Raw genomic sequence first — 12388 nt, 5'->3', positions numbered from 1 at the left:
GTTGAAGAAATCAAAATAATTCAACTAGAATCAACTATATGTAATATATTCTTTTCAACAGTAGAATATGTTTGTAACTTGTGAAAATACCTGTGCCTTATTTAACCATGTTTTTACATTGCTTTGATTCATACTGTATTATCTCACACCTACAGCATATTGTTTTTCTTTGTAATGAACTCCAATTTCTGCTTCATAACAGCAGCCCCGCAGAGATGAAGTAACTCCTCACTTCACTCCTTAACTGCTTCCTTTAGTCAAGCGACAGCTGAGGATGTTCATTATTGCTAACAGTGTTTCTTCCTTTTTTTTATTGCCCTTTCTGGGGTTCATCCTGTTGCCATCCGCTATAGCCACCTATTCACAACATTGCGATGATCCCTGTTTACCACCTGGTAAAGACGTTCTGCCTGCAGTGTTCTGAATACGTGTGTGCGCGTGCGGTCTGCTGGCCGGCGATAACAAAGCATGGGCACGAGCAGGGTGCCAGGACGCGGCAGCACTGCTTCTCTGCTAACCCCCAAATCTGGCTGGCTGGGGCTGCAAAGTTCATTGCAATAGCCTCCTCCCGATTTTCACATCATGCTTGAAATAGATCTGTCAGCTAAGAGACGCCCTCAGTCAGGAGATTCCCAGGAAATGGTGGCAAGCTGAGAGACAGTCATTTTACCCTCATAAATGCCCTTTAAAAATGCCATTGTACAATTATTTAACAGCACTGCCTTTTTAATCTGAAGTTAAGATCTGTGTTCTTAGTCAGAAAATTGAATCCTTAGAATGAGAAAAAATAAAGCTTCAAATTATTTCAGATAAAATGTCTGGCTGTTTCAGAAAACACCACCTAATTAGTGTCTGATCCGTCAAATCAGAAGCCTTTCAGCTGATATCAAATCAAGTCACATAAATTACATGTAAGGCCCATCCTAAACCTACATTCCTGTCCATGTGTATAGCTATATCAAAAGTACCTGAAATTACTTGATACTTTGTGACACTTTGTGAATTTCTTTCTAAACTTTGGCAAGTAGGTTCTAGTTATAACTGCTTTGTTCTCATTTTGGGTAAAATGCCTTTTTTCACTTTCAGGTGAGGTTTTCTCTATGGACTTGACCTCAATATAATTATCTAAAATTATTTATCTATAATTAGATTATCTATCTGTAATTAGAAAGAGCCAGGGAAGATTTATACTATATAGTCTTCATATTTACAATTTAAGAACCTATAAAATGGAAATTACTGGTAATGTTGAGTCTGAGTTTTCTTTGGCATTGTTTTTGTACTTATAATTCAATATATTTGTAATTCAAAATTAAATTATTATCTTTATACTTATAATTCAATGATACTCACCAGAGCTTGTCCTGAAGCTTAGTGCTGTAAGCTTCAAAAATGTTTGTTGACAAAAATGTTAGTCTATGAAATAAGAGATAAGACCTAAGGACACCTGTGCTGATAAACTGGAATATTAATAATGGAAGACTTTATCTGTATATGGAGTTTTATATGTTAGATACTACATTCCAGAAGACCACAGAGTAGAAACAAACTCCTAATAATAATAACAAACCTTAAAAATATATAAACTTTCAAATTAAAATACAGGTCTCTTTATAAGAGAATATTTTGCTAAAACTAGGATATATTTTATTATCACAAACTAGTGTTAGCCTTTCGTATTTTATCAAACATGACAGAAATTCTGTTTTCATCAGCTGTAGCTTGTCAGTATCAATGAATTAGATTATACCTCATAGATCAATCTTTACACTAGATAATTATCATCATTTGTAATTTAATTACATTCAATTCACTGGAGTCAAAATATGTAATTGATGAAAATCCAACAATTATTAAGTAATTCATTGCAATTCATTAAAAAAAACCCACTTTAAAATAGGTTGAACTCTGAGTATATATTTAACTATTTGACAAGCAAAAAAGATTGATAGGAGACTACATTCGTGGCAGAGTTATTAAGACGGGAATAATGACTGAAATTATTTGCGCAGATAAATCAATTAGTCACTTTTTGTTGTGCACTTCACAGGAATAAATGACACAGACCATGAAACATAACCAAATTTGCTTGAGGCGCTACAGCAAATCATACCATGTGATTAATCAATTCTTATTTCCAAAAGCCACTGTTAGAGGACCCCTTATCAGTCCTGATGAAAAAAAAGAGGTTTCTTCTGTTCACAAAATACCACAATTTTATTGAAGTTGAAGTGAGTTTGTCACTTTATGAAAATTATCTTCTGTCCCAAGAACGTACGTAATGCTGATTGAAGGACTTTGGAAGTCTGTCATTGGTTGATTTCAAAGAGCTGTGTGAAGTGTGAGTTATTAATTACCATTAAAGGTATGAAATCTATTTTCAAATCAATTGGGGTTAAAATTGTGAGCCAAGGAGAAGAAGAAATTAGTTGGTCAGAATTCTTGTTCTCACATTTTGAATCAAATTACTGTTTCTGTACTAATAATGCTGGAGAGCTACAAAGAATTGTAGCAGTTTAATTTTGCTGTAATGATCATGAAAGCCAGTTTCAAAACACATAGGGAGTTTTCAGAAGTATTTAATACACAACACATCTGAAATTATTTCTTAAAGAATTATTTTAACTGCATTTGCATGTTTAGTAAAGAAAATCCAAACAAGCTTCCAAATTTTCTTGCAGATATCTGCAACAGGTAACAAACATTCTCCAATCAAATTCAGTTGAGTTTTCCTACAATAAGGTTTTGCTCAAAGGTAGTATACAAAGTCCTTCAGTTTGACTGGGATTCTTTCTCTGTCAGCTTTAACTCTTCTGAATTTCAACATTTGCCAGAAAGTTATAGAATTAAAATTTTGAAGTTCCCACTGAAGAAAAAAAAAAAGGCAAAACTGTTTATTCTCATAGCAGTGAAAGTGCCAGCACAAGTAGAGCTGAACTTTTACGGAACTGAAAAACATCTCTTATACTGTACCAAGTAATAAAAGACCATGACAAAATAAAACGTTATAGCAAAGCATTGTTGGTGGTACCGGTGCTGTTTTGGAATGCAAGTAATTTGTCAAGGTGAATAGTCGTGTTGACCTGGAATTAATTATGAATGTAAAGTTACAAATCTAAGCGCTTAGCCAAAGTGTACAATGACAAGAAGGATTTAAATATGAAACAGCGCCACTAATAGGATCCATGTCACATACCTCAGTCATACGAAAATAAGGTGTCATGTCCATGCTAATTTTTCAGGCTTCCTTTCCTTCCTAGTCAATGAAAAGGGATGGGCATCTTTGGAAATTAATTCATATAACCCCAAAAAAGGTGTCAGAGGAAGGCGAGAGACTTGCCTTCTGAAGGTCACAATGTGTCTTTCTGCATTGGCTTTTGAGGGAGTCTAAAAACCACCAGGGATTCAACACCTGGCTTTCAGGTACATTTGGCTAGATAAGATAATCTGAACTTAAGATGTGATTAAATGAAATTACATACTGTTAACAAGAAGTCTTCAATATTAATTGCATGTTTCATCCCTGAGCTTAACGTACTGAGTAACCATTTGCTTCCTTTCCCCTTCTTCCTCCTTCGACAGACATTTAGTATTTTTCTACTACATTATCTAAGAGGAACAATTGGCTCAGTCCCTGTTTACAAGTTCAGCAAAAGGTAGAACTTCACAGCCTGTATCTATCTGAGAAATACTCTGTATTCATAAAGGCTCTTTACAGTTTAAATTCAATATCCTGCCCCTGCTACTCCCAGCACAATAGATGATATATGATATATCATGTCATATATTAATTATAGTTTATAGTTATAGATTCATTACAAATTATATATTGCATCCTATATAACATATGCTAGCAAGAGAAGTATATTGTGAGCTTAGTTTTAAAATAATCTGTGTTCTAAGGTCTGTCAAGAAATGAAAAAGTCGGACAGAAGACAACTAATCCAGTCTGAATGTGTTGAGTCCAAGACTATTCTAAAAAAATTCATCATACTGTACCCTTGCTGGATATATGTAAATAAAAAAAAAATCTAAATTACATGAAAATATCAAGCTCAAACTTTGTTATGAAAATCTGCATTCTCTCAGCTTCACTCTTGAAGCAAGAGTATGCAAATCCTCTGGAAACGGTTATCTTTCTTTGCACGTGTGTGTGAGGCAAATGGCATCTTTCTTTCTACCTGTTACCCCCTGAATTGCTTTATTTCCTTTGTTTCTTGTGTGTTTTGTTCTACTAGGGAAAGAACCTGCTATTGTCAAAGTTGTGGGGAGAGCTAAAAGCATGGATTTGATCAGCAGTAATTTTCACTTCAGCATTACCTGGTGTGGTGTTCTTAAGCATTTTAGGACACATCATTACCGTTAGCACTACTTTTTAAAAATGTAGGAAATACAACAAAAGTTAAACAGAAGATCTATGCACAAGGAGACAACTTTCCAGGCCTGTGTCACTTGCATCAGACCGCAAGTGGATCTCACAGTATCTGTTTGTATACAAAATTTAATTTTGCAAAGACCACTAAAGTGTCCTCTACATAGCCCCAGACAGATTTTTCTAAACTTTTTACGTTAAATGGGATTTGCAACTTGGTACTGTTAGTGTAGGCGTGACTGGAGAATTTCACCTCTGGACACTTAGAACTTCTAATCCCTTTTCAGAGTTTGCTGTGAAGATGTTAAGAATTAAAGACCAGGATATGACGTTGAGGACTCTGATTCATCAGCAAAGATGGCTTGCCTTGGGGTGGTTGGAATAATTTCCTCTGCTCTTGATGTTGTTCTTCTCTGAGCATTTTCCTTGCCTGCCCAGGGGGACAGATCTGCTCCCTGTGAAGCAGTTCTTGAACTGCTAGTTGATAGACCAGTATATTAAAATAAATTGACACCAATTCTTGTTCGGTTTACAGCTGTAGTTCCTGTGGCTGTAAAAGCCTCTGGCTGTAAAAGCAACTGAATCATCCCTAAGCAACCGGTGGGTAAAGGGTAGGTGGATAGCCAGAGTGGAAATCAAGGCAGCTGTCTGAAGTTAAACCACCCCTGCTTGTGAATCAAATCCTCAGTTATGCTAAGACCCCTCTGGCCATGTCCATTCTATTAGTCCACTTGGACTCCTTAGCACCTCTAGATTAGAATAAAGTGCAAATGACATCAGGGGTCAGGTTGCAGATTTACTTTCTAAAGGCCTAAATATAGGTATTCATTCTCCTGGTAAACACTTGAGAAGAGCATTTGTGACAAATCAGTTGAAAAAATAAAATCTCTACATCTCAATGCATGAGGCCAATGCAAATAAATAAATGCCTTGTGATAAGCAAAGAAAATATTCCCTGTTATACTACTCAATCTTTCTGAATACAATAGTGCACACAATAGTACACTAAATGAAGAGATCATGAATAGTTCTTTGCAATTATGTCATTTCATCATGGCACACGATTAATTGATTTGATGTGCCTGATTGTTCAGTAGCATATATCTATATAATACAATCTCCAAAAAGCATTAACCAAAATATTTCTTTGGTCTACATTATTAATAAGCAGATACAAAATAATAGAAAATCAGCCTTGTCTTTTCTGTTTCAGATTAATTAATTAGAAATAAAAGGAATTATTTAGTGATACATTCATATTTCAAATAAAGTAACTTTCATTACAGCACTTTTAGAAAATAACTGTTCATACTGCTGCCATCAAAGAAGCTGCTTCAAGCCTGCACTTTGCCTGTCTTTGCAACCTGCAAGTCCATGTGAGACTACTTCTGATTACTGCTAAGATTTGGCTTGTGAGTCAGAACACTGCAGCCAGAAGTAGTTCTGAAGAGACTTGTATTTAACTTCCTACTAAAATGTTTGCATACAGAAAGATAGTGGTAAACAGAGATATGGTTCCTATCTTGACACTGTTAAATTCAGTATATATATTTCTATTGAAACTCCTAGGAACAAGACTAGGCCAACGTCTCAGATTGTATTTATGATCTACCTTCAATTGTCTACATTTGTATGAAAGCTTCACACAGATAGGGCAATCATTCAGTCTGCCATTTCAAGTACAGTGGACAGTAACATGGACTGAATGAGAGCGGTCCCTCTTCCTAAGCAGTGTTTGGTACAGATTTCAAGAAAATAAAAGTCTACTGGAGAGAAAGGTCAGAAGAAATACTCTGTCAGAGGCCAGAAAGTTCCTCTGAAATACTATGTCAGCATAAACAGGGTAGGGAGAAATCTGGTGAAATCACAATTGGAAAAGCCTTTAAGGGAATACTTGTATTACCCACCGAAGGTTGCTCTCCCTGGGTGTGGATGCAGCAGGGAGCAGGGGCCTCACTTCCATTAGAGGTCCCAGGAAGGTGGAGCACATTAAACTGCACAGCTTGCTTGTTTGCCAGCTTACTTGCCTACAGGAGCACTAAGACAAGAACTAGTTAAGTATGTAGATGTGCACAAGTGTATGTGAAAGAAACTCTAGAAAAACTGTAAGAGAAGAACCAGATACACAGGAGTATGTGTTTGACAGTAGCTGTCTCTGTGTCACAATTTGGACTTTGCATTCCCCTTCATTCTGGACTCAAGTTTATTTTGGCCCAAGTATACATAGCTTTCTTCTTCCCATCCTTTACATGTACTCCATGGTGATGATACGACCTGTCTGTGTGGTTAAGCCAGGGCTCAGCAATTTCCTCAGCTAGGACTTGTGTAAAGGAGGGGGCTCAAGGGGAGATTTGACATGAGGAGTGCGACACAGGCAGTGAATCCTAAACAGGCATCAAGAGGCAGAGGACCTGGGCCAGAGAAAAATACTGGGCTGAAAGGAAGAGATTAAGTAAAAGGATGACTATTAGCTAGAATCGAATCTGTATTTATCCTTCGCCCAACCAAGCCTCAGAAGAAGAGCACTTGAAGCACAGAATCAGACCAAATTATCCACTGGGTACTGAATCACTCTGCGAACAGCAAATACAGTAGGATAGAGTTTATACCTGTCTTGCACAGGAAGGAGAGCTGTCCTCAAACCCTTGAATAATACTAAAAATTAACATTCACAATCTTTGTTTCTGTTAAAGGAGGTAGTATAATTAGTCCTGCATAAAATGAAGATTAACTTTAATCACTGGAGTCCTTTTTTTTTTCAAACTGCTTTTGTTTTAAACTCTGCACTCAGGAAGATCTGTTAACAAGCTCAGCACAGAACCACTGAGAATCATTCATGAGACATTGGAAGAATCCACTGATTGGCTTTATGGCTTTATTTCTTTACTGTCTGACATCGTATGGAGTGATGATGATGACAGTGATGAAGGTATTTGTAATGTAAAGACTTCTGTAACTGCTCTAACTGCTGTTTTACATGCATTATGTTGGCTTACTCAGCTTTTAACCTCACAGACAAGAAGGTCAAACAAAATGAAAAGTGAACATTGTTGCTAATAAAGCATCTACTGGCTATTCCAATCAGTAAATTGGTGTCTTTGTTAGCTTTCATCTCGTGTTTAACGTACCATTACAGAAAAGCTGTCAGAATTAAATATTACCATTAGTACATCTTGAAGCAAAGAGCATTAATTTATACAAGACTTCAAAGCCACAACCAAAATATGCATCAGGATATTGCAGAGAATGGCAATAGCTATTTTCTTTTCATCAGCAAGAACCTAAAGAACCCCGGTAAATATATAAGATAGACTGCCAAAACCAAAGAAACTTAGAACTTTTTAATTTGATATATTGATGACAGGACAATATATTGGGGGGGGGGGGGGGGGAAGGAAAGAAAAAATAGCATTTTGGCTGAACTAAGGGGACTTTGGATGGCATATTGCAAATAATTCAGTTTACTAGAAATTATGGTTCTGCCATTATAGTAACATTCTTCATCTGACATCATCTGATAAATGAAAGTAAATTGCTAACATTTCAAGTTTGGAAATAACTAACCTTCTGTTATAAAAAAAGTAGCTCCCTGGTATGAGCAGAGCAGTAGTGGATCATCACGTCACATCATATTGGTCATTTTGACAAGCGATGAGTGTAGGAGTGACACCTTCATTTCACAGTAGTTTATTTTACATTCTACTTGGCTGTACCAGAATATAATTAAAAAGCAGCATGTACTGAAACTGACTTCTACCCACTTGTTCAGAAACTTGAGATATTATCAAATTTCTACCTTTCAAATGTGTGCATGAGCTTTTTATATGAGCACCGTATATGAATACTAATAGATAGGCTGCTACATGTGAGTCTGTGAACTGGGCATCCTATTCTGAGATATGATTTACAACTAGCAGAAAGACAATCTCTCACATGGTTGAGAAACAGAGAAGATGAAATACGGAGAGCTTGCTAAAATTTGAAAAGTGTTCATTTTTACCATTTCATAGCTCGCAAAACACCTGCAAGCCTTCAAATACTCAAGTAGATAAGTGTTAATGCAAGTAGGAGAGGTCATAAAATACCTGACATACAAAAATTCAAGATCTAAATGCTCACTAAGAAGTGTTTGGAAACCTCAGTCCCAGTCTTTGGCCCCAGTGGAATTTCATCAATACCTACCAGGAGTGTCAAAAGGCAGCAGGCAACTTACTGCATTATATCACAAAAAGTAAGTCCACGTGAACTCACTGCCCATTGTGTGCTGCAATCAGTGCAGCTGAGGCTGCACACTTGCCACAGTTGTCCAGGCTCAATCCTTTAAATTCCATGTCTCACATGGAGGTGGAGTGACACACTGCAGCAAACAAATGCTCGTAGTTCCACTGCGATTGAGTATTTTTTGCCTTGGATTTCACTGGAAGTGTTGCTAGATTTACAACCTTGCTAACCTGCATATGCACTTTATTATTTCGAGCTAAAATGGAACCGCTGGGCCTTTTCTTAAAACATGGAAACATGCATAAAATCAAGCAAACTGTAAGTTGTAGTCACAAGTTAACATTCAGAAGCACAAATACAGATTTGAACGTTTCCTTGGTTACTACTGCACATTGAATTTATCCACCCCAGACCCAGGAAAACCTCTATGGTAAGAGAGATGTGTTATGAAAAATCCAAAATCTCAGAATAGAGTGCTTGCCATTTAGCATATAAAGAATAGATTTAAAAAAAAAAATTAAAATGAGCCAACGTGAGAAAAAATATGAATTTTTTTATTATGATATCCCTTCTCTAACGTTTGTTCTTTTCTCTTGGTTTAGATGAAGTGGAACCTTCCCTGAAAAAAGGTTGGTCAGTTGCCTTACTATAGAGGGAAAATGTTTTGCAACCGTTTTAAGAATTAACTAGTATATCTGTGGTATAGATTCTGCCATTTGCTACATATCAGTCTACTAACGATGTAAGTTGTTCTTTAACAAAATCATTAAATAAGAAACTCGAGTAATAATACTTGCTGCTCTGTGAGAATTCTTGACTGTTTCATTATTATCCAAAAAATCTGAAAAATGTTCATAAAAAAACAATAGAGTTACAGAAATAATATTATCTGTACCCTTGCCCTGTATGTGGGACTCCTATTAATGCCAATATGAGTTATGTGTCTGTCTGGATAGAAATAATATTTAGAAATAATAATATAGAAAGCATATTTAGTGAGAAATAATGGTGAGGTGTTGTAAAAACGTTTTACCTTGTGCCAATGCAGAACCCTAAAATAAGGACTACTTCTGAATCTTCTGAAAAAAATTACTTAGTTATCATTGAATATTTAGAGCAGACAAGTGAAGCAAGTAGGATTTATAATATAAATCTTTTCAGACATGAAAATTTTTATGCTGAAACATAAAACTTAAGTTCAACTTCTATTAAATCAAAACGAAAATGTATTAGAAGGCTTGAGATGTCGGTGATAGGATGTAAAGTTTTTCAAAAGTAGGATGTATTTTTTTCTCTAAATTGAGCACAGCTTGATAATAACAAAATGTGTAACCAGCCCCATGTGATCTGAATTTGGTATCCATCAAATTCTCAATAGGTAAATGGCCATATTGAAGAATCTATCACCCCAGTTGGTGCTGAGATTACAATCTAGTTTTCTCTGAAGTTAATTGGAACTGAATCGGGCTTCTATTTAATGACACATTTTGTAAGTCTCAATAGGACATCCAAGGAATGAATAGGCTTGAAGACCAGGACCATTCATCTTTCTATGGATGATCCTTCATGTTAGGACTGAAGAAAATTTATAGACAGTGTAGGAAAACATTTCACCTCTTTACTCCATTGGTAAGAATCTCAAAAGGGCTCAGCATTGCCCTGTCTCTTCTCCCAATGAGAGAAATGCATTGTTAGTTTTACAATGGGTGCAAAGAATCTGAAGCTGTAGCACGTTGCTGGCAGAGATGCTGGGTACGAGGGTGGAAGGTGTCTACTCACCACGGGCCAGTGTAGCTGACCAGATTGGGACTACTGTGGAGGTACTTCACTGCTAGGAAGGCTTAATCCATAAAAACGTTACGGACAACACCATGCTCAGCCTGCATCTTTGAAAATCAGTGACATACTCATGCCTTACACTTTGCATTGGGACTCTAGGTTGTAGAAATAAAATTCAGAGAAGCCTTCAAAATAAACTGGAAGCTGCTTAAATTAGTCAGTTGGAAAGGCCAATCCAGATGGATTGGACCTAAAAGTCCTCCATCCAAGGAGCTGAATATCTAACTGCCAGCTTGAAATTTTTTTCTCAGTATTCGAAACTCACAACCCTGCTCTGGAGACAAATGCCTGAGAAAGTCTTTTATCTTTGGGGTGAAGGAAATGGACAAGGAGCTGGTGATTCCTCTGGAGTTGGTATCTTACAGGATAACTCATACACACAGATGTGAAAGGGCCCAAATTCAAACACGCTTCATCTGCCTGAGCTATGAAACAGATTTTGATAGGGGTTTTCCACTTCCTGGATGTGCGCTCAAGATCTTTCCCTTCATCTTTCAGAGGATAAGGAGTCGCATCCTTGTCTCCCTGCAACAAGCTGTTTCTTGACTAGGACTGATGAAAAGAGTGGTCTAAGACCCTTTCTGGGTCTAACCATAAGCTTTCACATAGCAACATCCTCAAATAACTTGTTATCATCTCCAGATGATTGGAGGTCTCCATTTCATCCTGGCAGCTAGGATCTGGCCTTGATTATACTCCATTTTGTCACCTCCTTTTCTGGGCTACAGAAATACAACATATGTGGCCTGAAGCCACCAGTCCCTTTGAAAGGCCAGTGCAGAGTATTGTGCATGTCTGCTCAGTGACGGGCAGCTGTGAGCTCCTCAGAGCTGTTACTATCTCTCTTTGCAGACTTCTCTTATAATTGTGTAAACATGAAGGAGCTGAATTGCCTGAGTCTAAGCCCATATAGAAGTTTTCTGAGAGCTCTGTGATAAAGTCTAGAGTCAACAGCTTTTCTAGTTAGGTGCAGTGAAATTCGCTCCCAGGGCTAAAGCCCATGAGCGCAGAAGGCAAAGCCCTTGGAGGTGAGGTGAGGGTTCAGATGAGCTCATGCAGGTAGCACTCTCACAGGCATCACAATCTGTTCCTCTGAGCACAAGGTGCACATCTCTTTGAGTCTCTCTTCCTAACTAACGTGTGCTGTCATGTCTATGGTCCAGAAATAAGAGTTCCAGAAGAAAAGCTTTCTAAAGCAAAACAAGACATTGCATCTGTGATTTTTCCCATCTGACTGCTGTAACGGCTGGACCCAAAGGAGGACCAGTTATACAAATTAATTTGGAGACTTTTTGGGTATCAAAATATTAGTAGTTAGATCCACAAAATCAGAACCAAATTTTTAGGTTATGGAGTATTCTCTGTTTTCATATAAAGGACCATTTCTATATCAAAGTCCCTTCCACTCTGCACAGCATTGTCATCTATAGCTTTGTGAATGATCTTTCTTTAGGTGGCTCTTCTTGTGCTTCTGACATTTGAACATCCTAAACAAAAAAATGACCCAGTGAGATTGTGCAGTACACTACTGCTGTCTCCAGAAGATGAACGGTTTGACTTTTTGCACATATTTAGAGGAAGCCTTTCTCAAATTTCACTCTGGAAATGTGCATTATGATTGCTGCATCTGATTTTTAAGTATTTGTGTTGGATCTAACCCACAGTTATTGTGGATGAATAGCCTGAGAGTTTTTGAAAAATCTCCATACTTATTTTTGGTGTATGGACAAGCCTTCAATCTTTTGCTTTGTTGACTAGCAGATTTTATGAATGCTAAAATGTTATCACAAAATTTACTTTATAATAGAATATAGTAGCTGAAAAAATAAGATTGCTGGTACCACAATACAATTACATATTGAAAAAAATTCAAGGCGAGTGGTAAGGACACTGTGTAGTGATGAAGGAAGCAGAGAAAAGTGTAGTGATAATTACGAGCCCAAAACCAGCAAAGAT

The 12388-nt window shown here is 37.0% G+C and overlaps 1 protein-coding gene across 15 annotated transcripts in view; it reads left to right on the top strand.

Moving 5' to 3' along the window:
* Positions 1-12388, top strand: part of TRDN (triadin) — a 239830-nt gene that overhangs the window by 37929 nt on the left and 189513 nt on the right. For 14 of the 15 annotated variants that reach the window (XM_076333512.1, XM_076333516.1, XM_076333514.1 and 11 more), the window contains 3 exons: positions 354-395; positions 7164-7301; positions 9196-9222. In XM_076333512.1, the coding sequence (XP_076189627.1) occupies positions 354-395; positions 7164-7301; positions 9196-9222 (207 nt within the window). The remainder of the gene's footprint in view (positions 1-353; positions 396-7163; positions 7302-9195; positions 9223-12388) is intronic. The other variant, XM_076333515.1, reaches the window with a different exon arrangement.

The sequence above is a fragment of the Aptenodytes patagonicus genome, chromosome 3 (assembly GCF_965638725.1).
Source record: "Aptenodytes patagonicus chromosome 3, bAptPat1.pri.cur, whole genome shotgun sequence".
Lineage (NCBI taxonomy): Eukaryota > Metazoa > Chordata > Aves > Sphenisciformes > Spheniscidae > Aptenodytes > Aptenodytes patagonicus.
The sequence above is the reverse complement of the archived record's forward strand: the minus strand, read 5'-3'. Positions and strand labels throughout refer to the sequence as shown.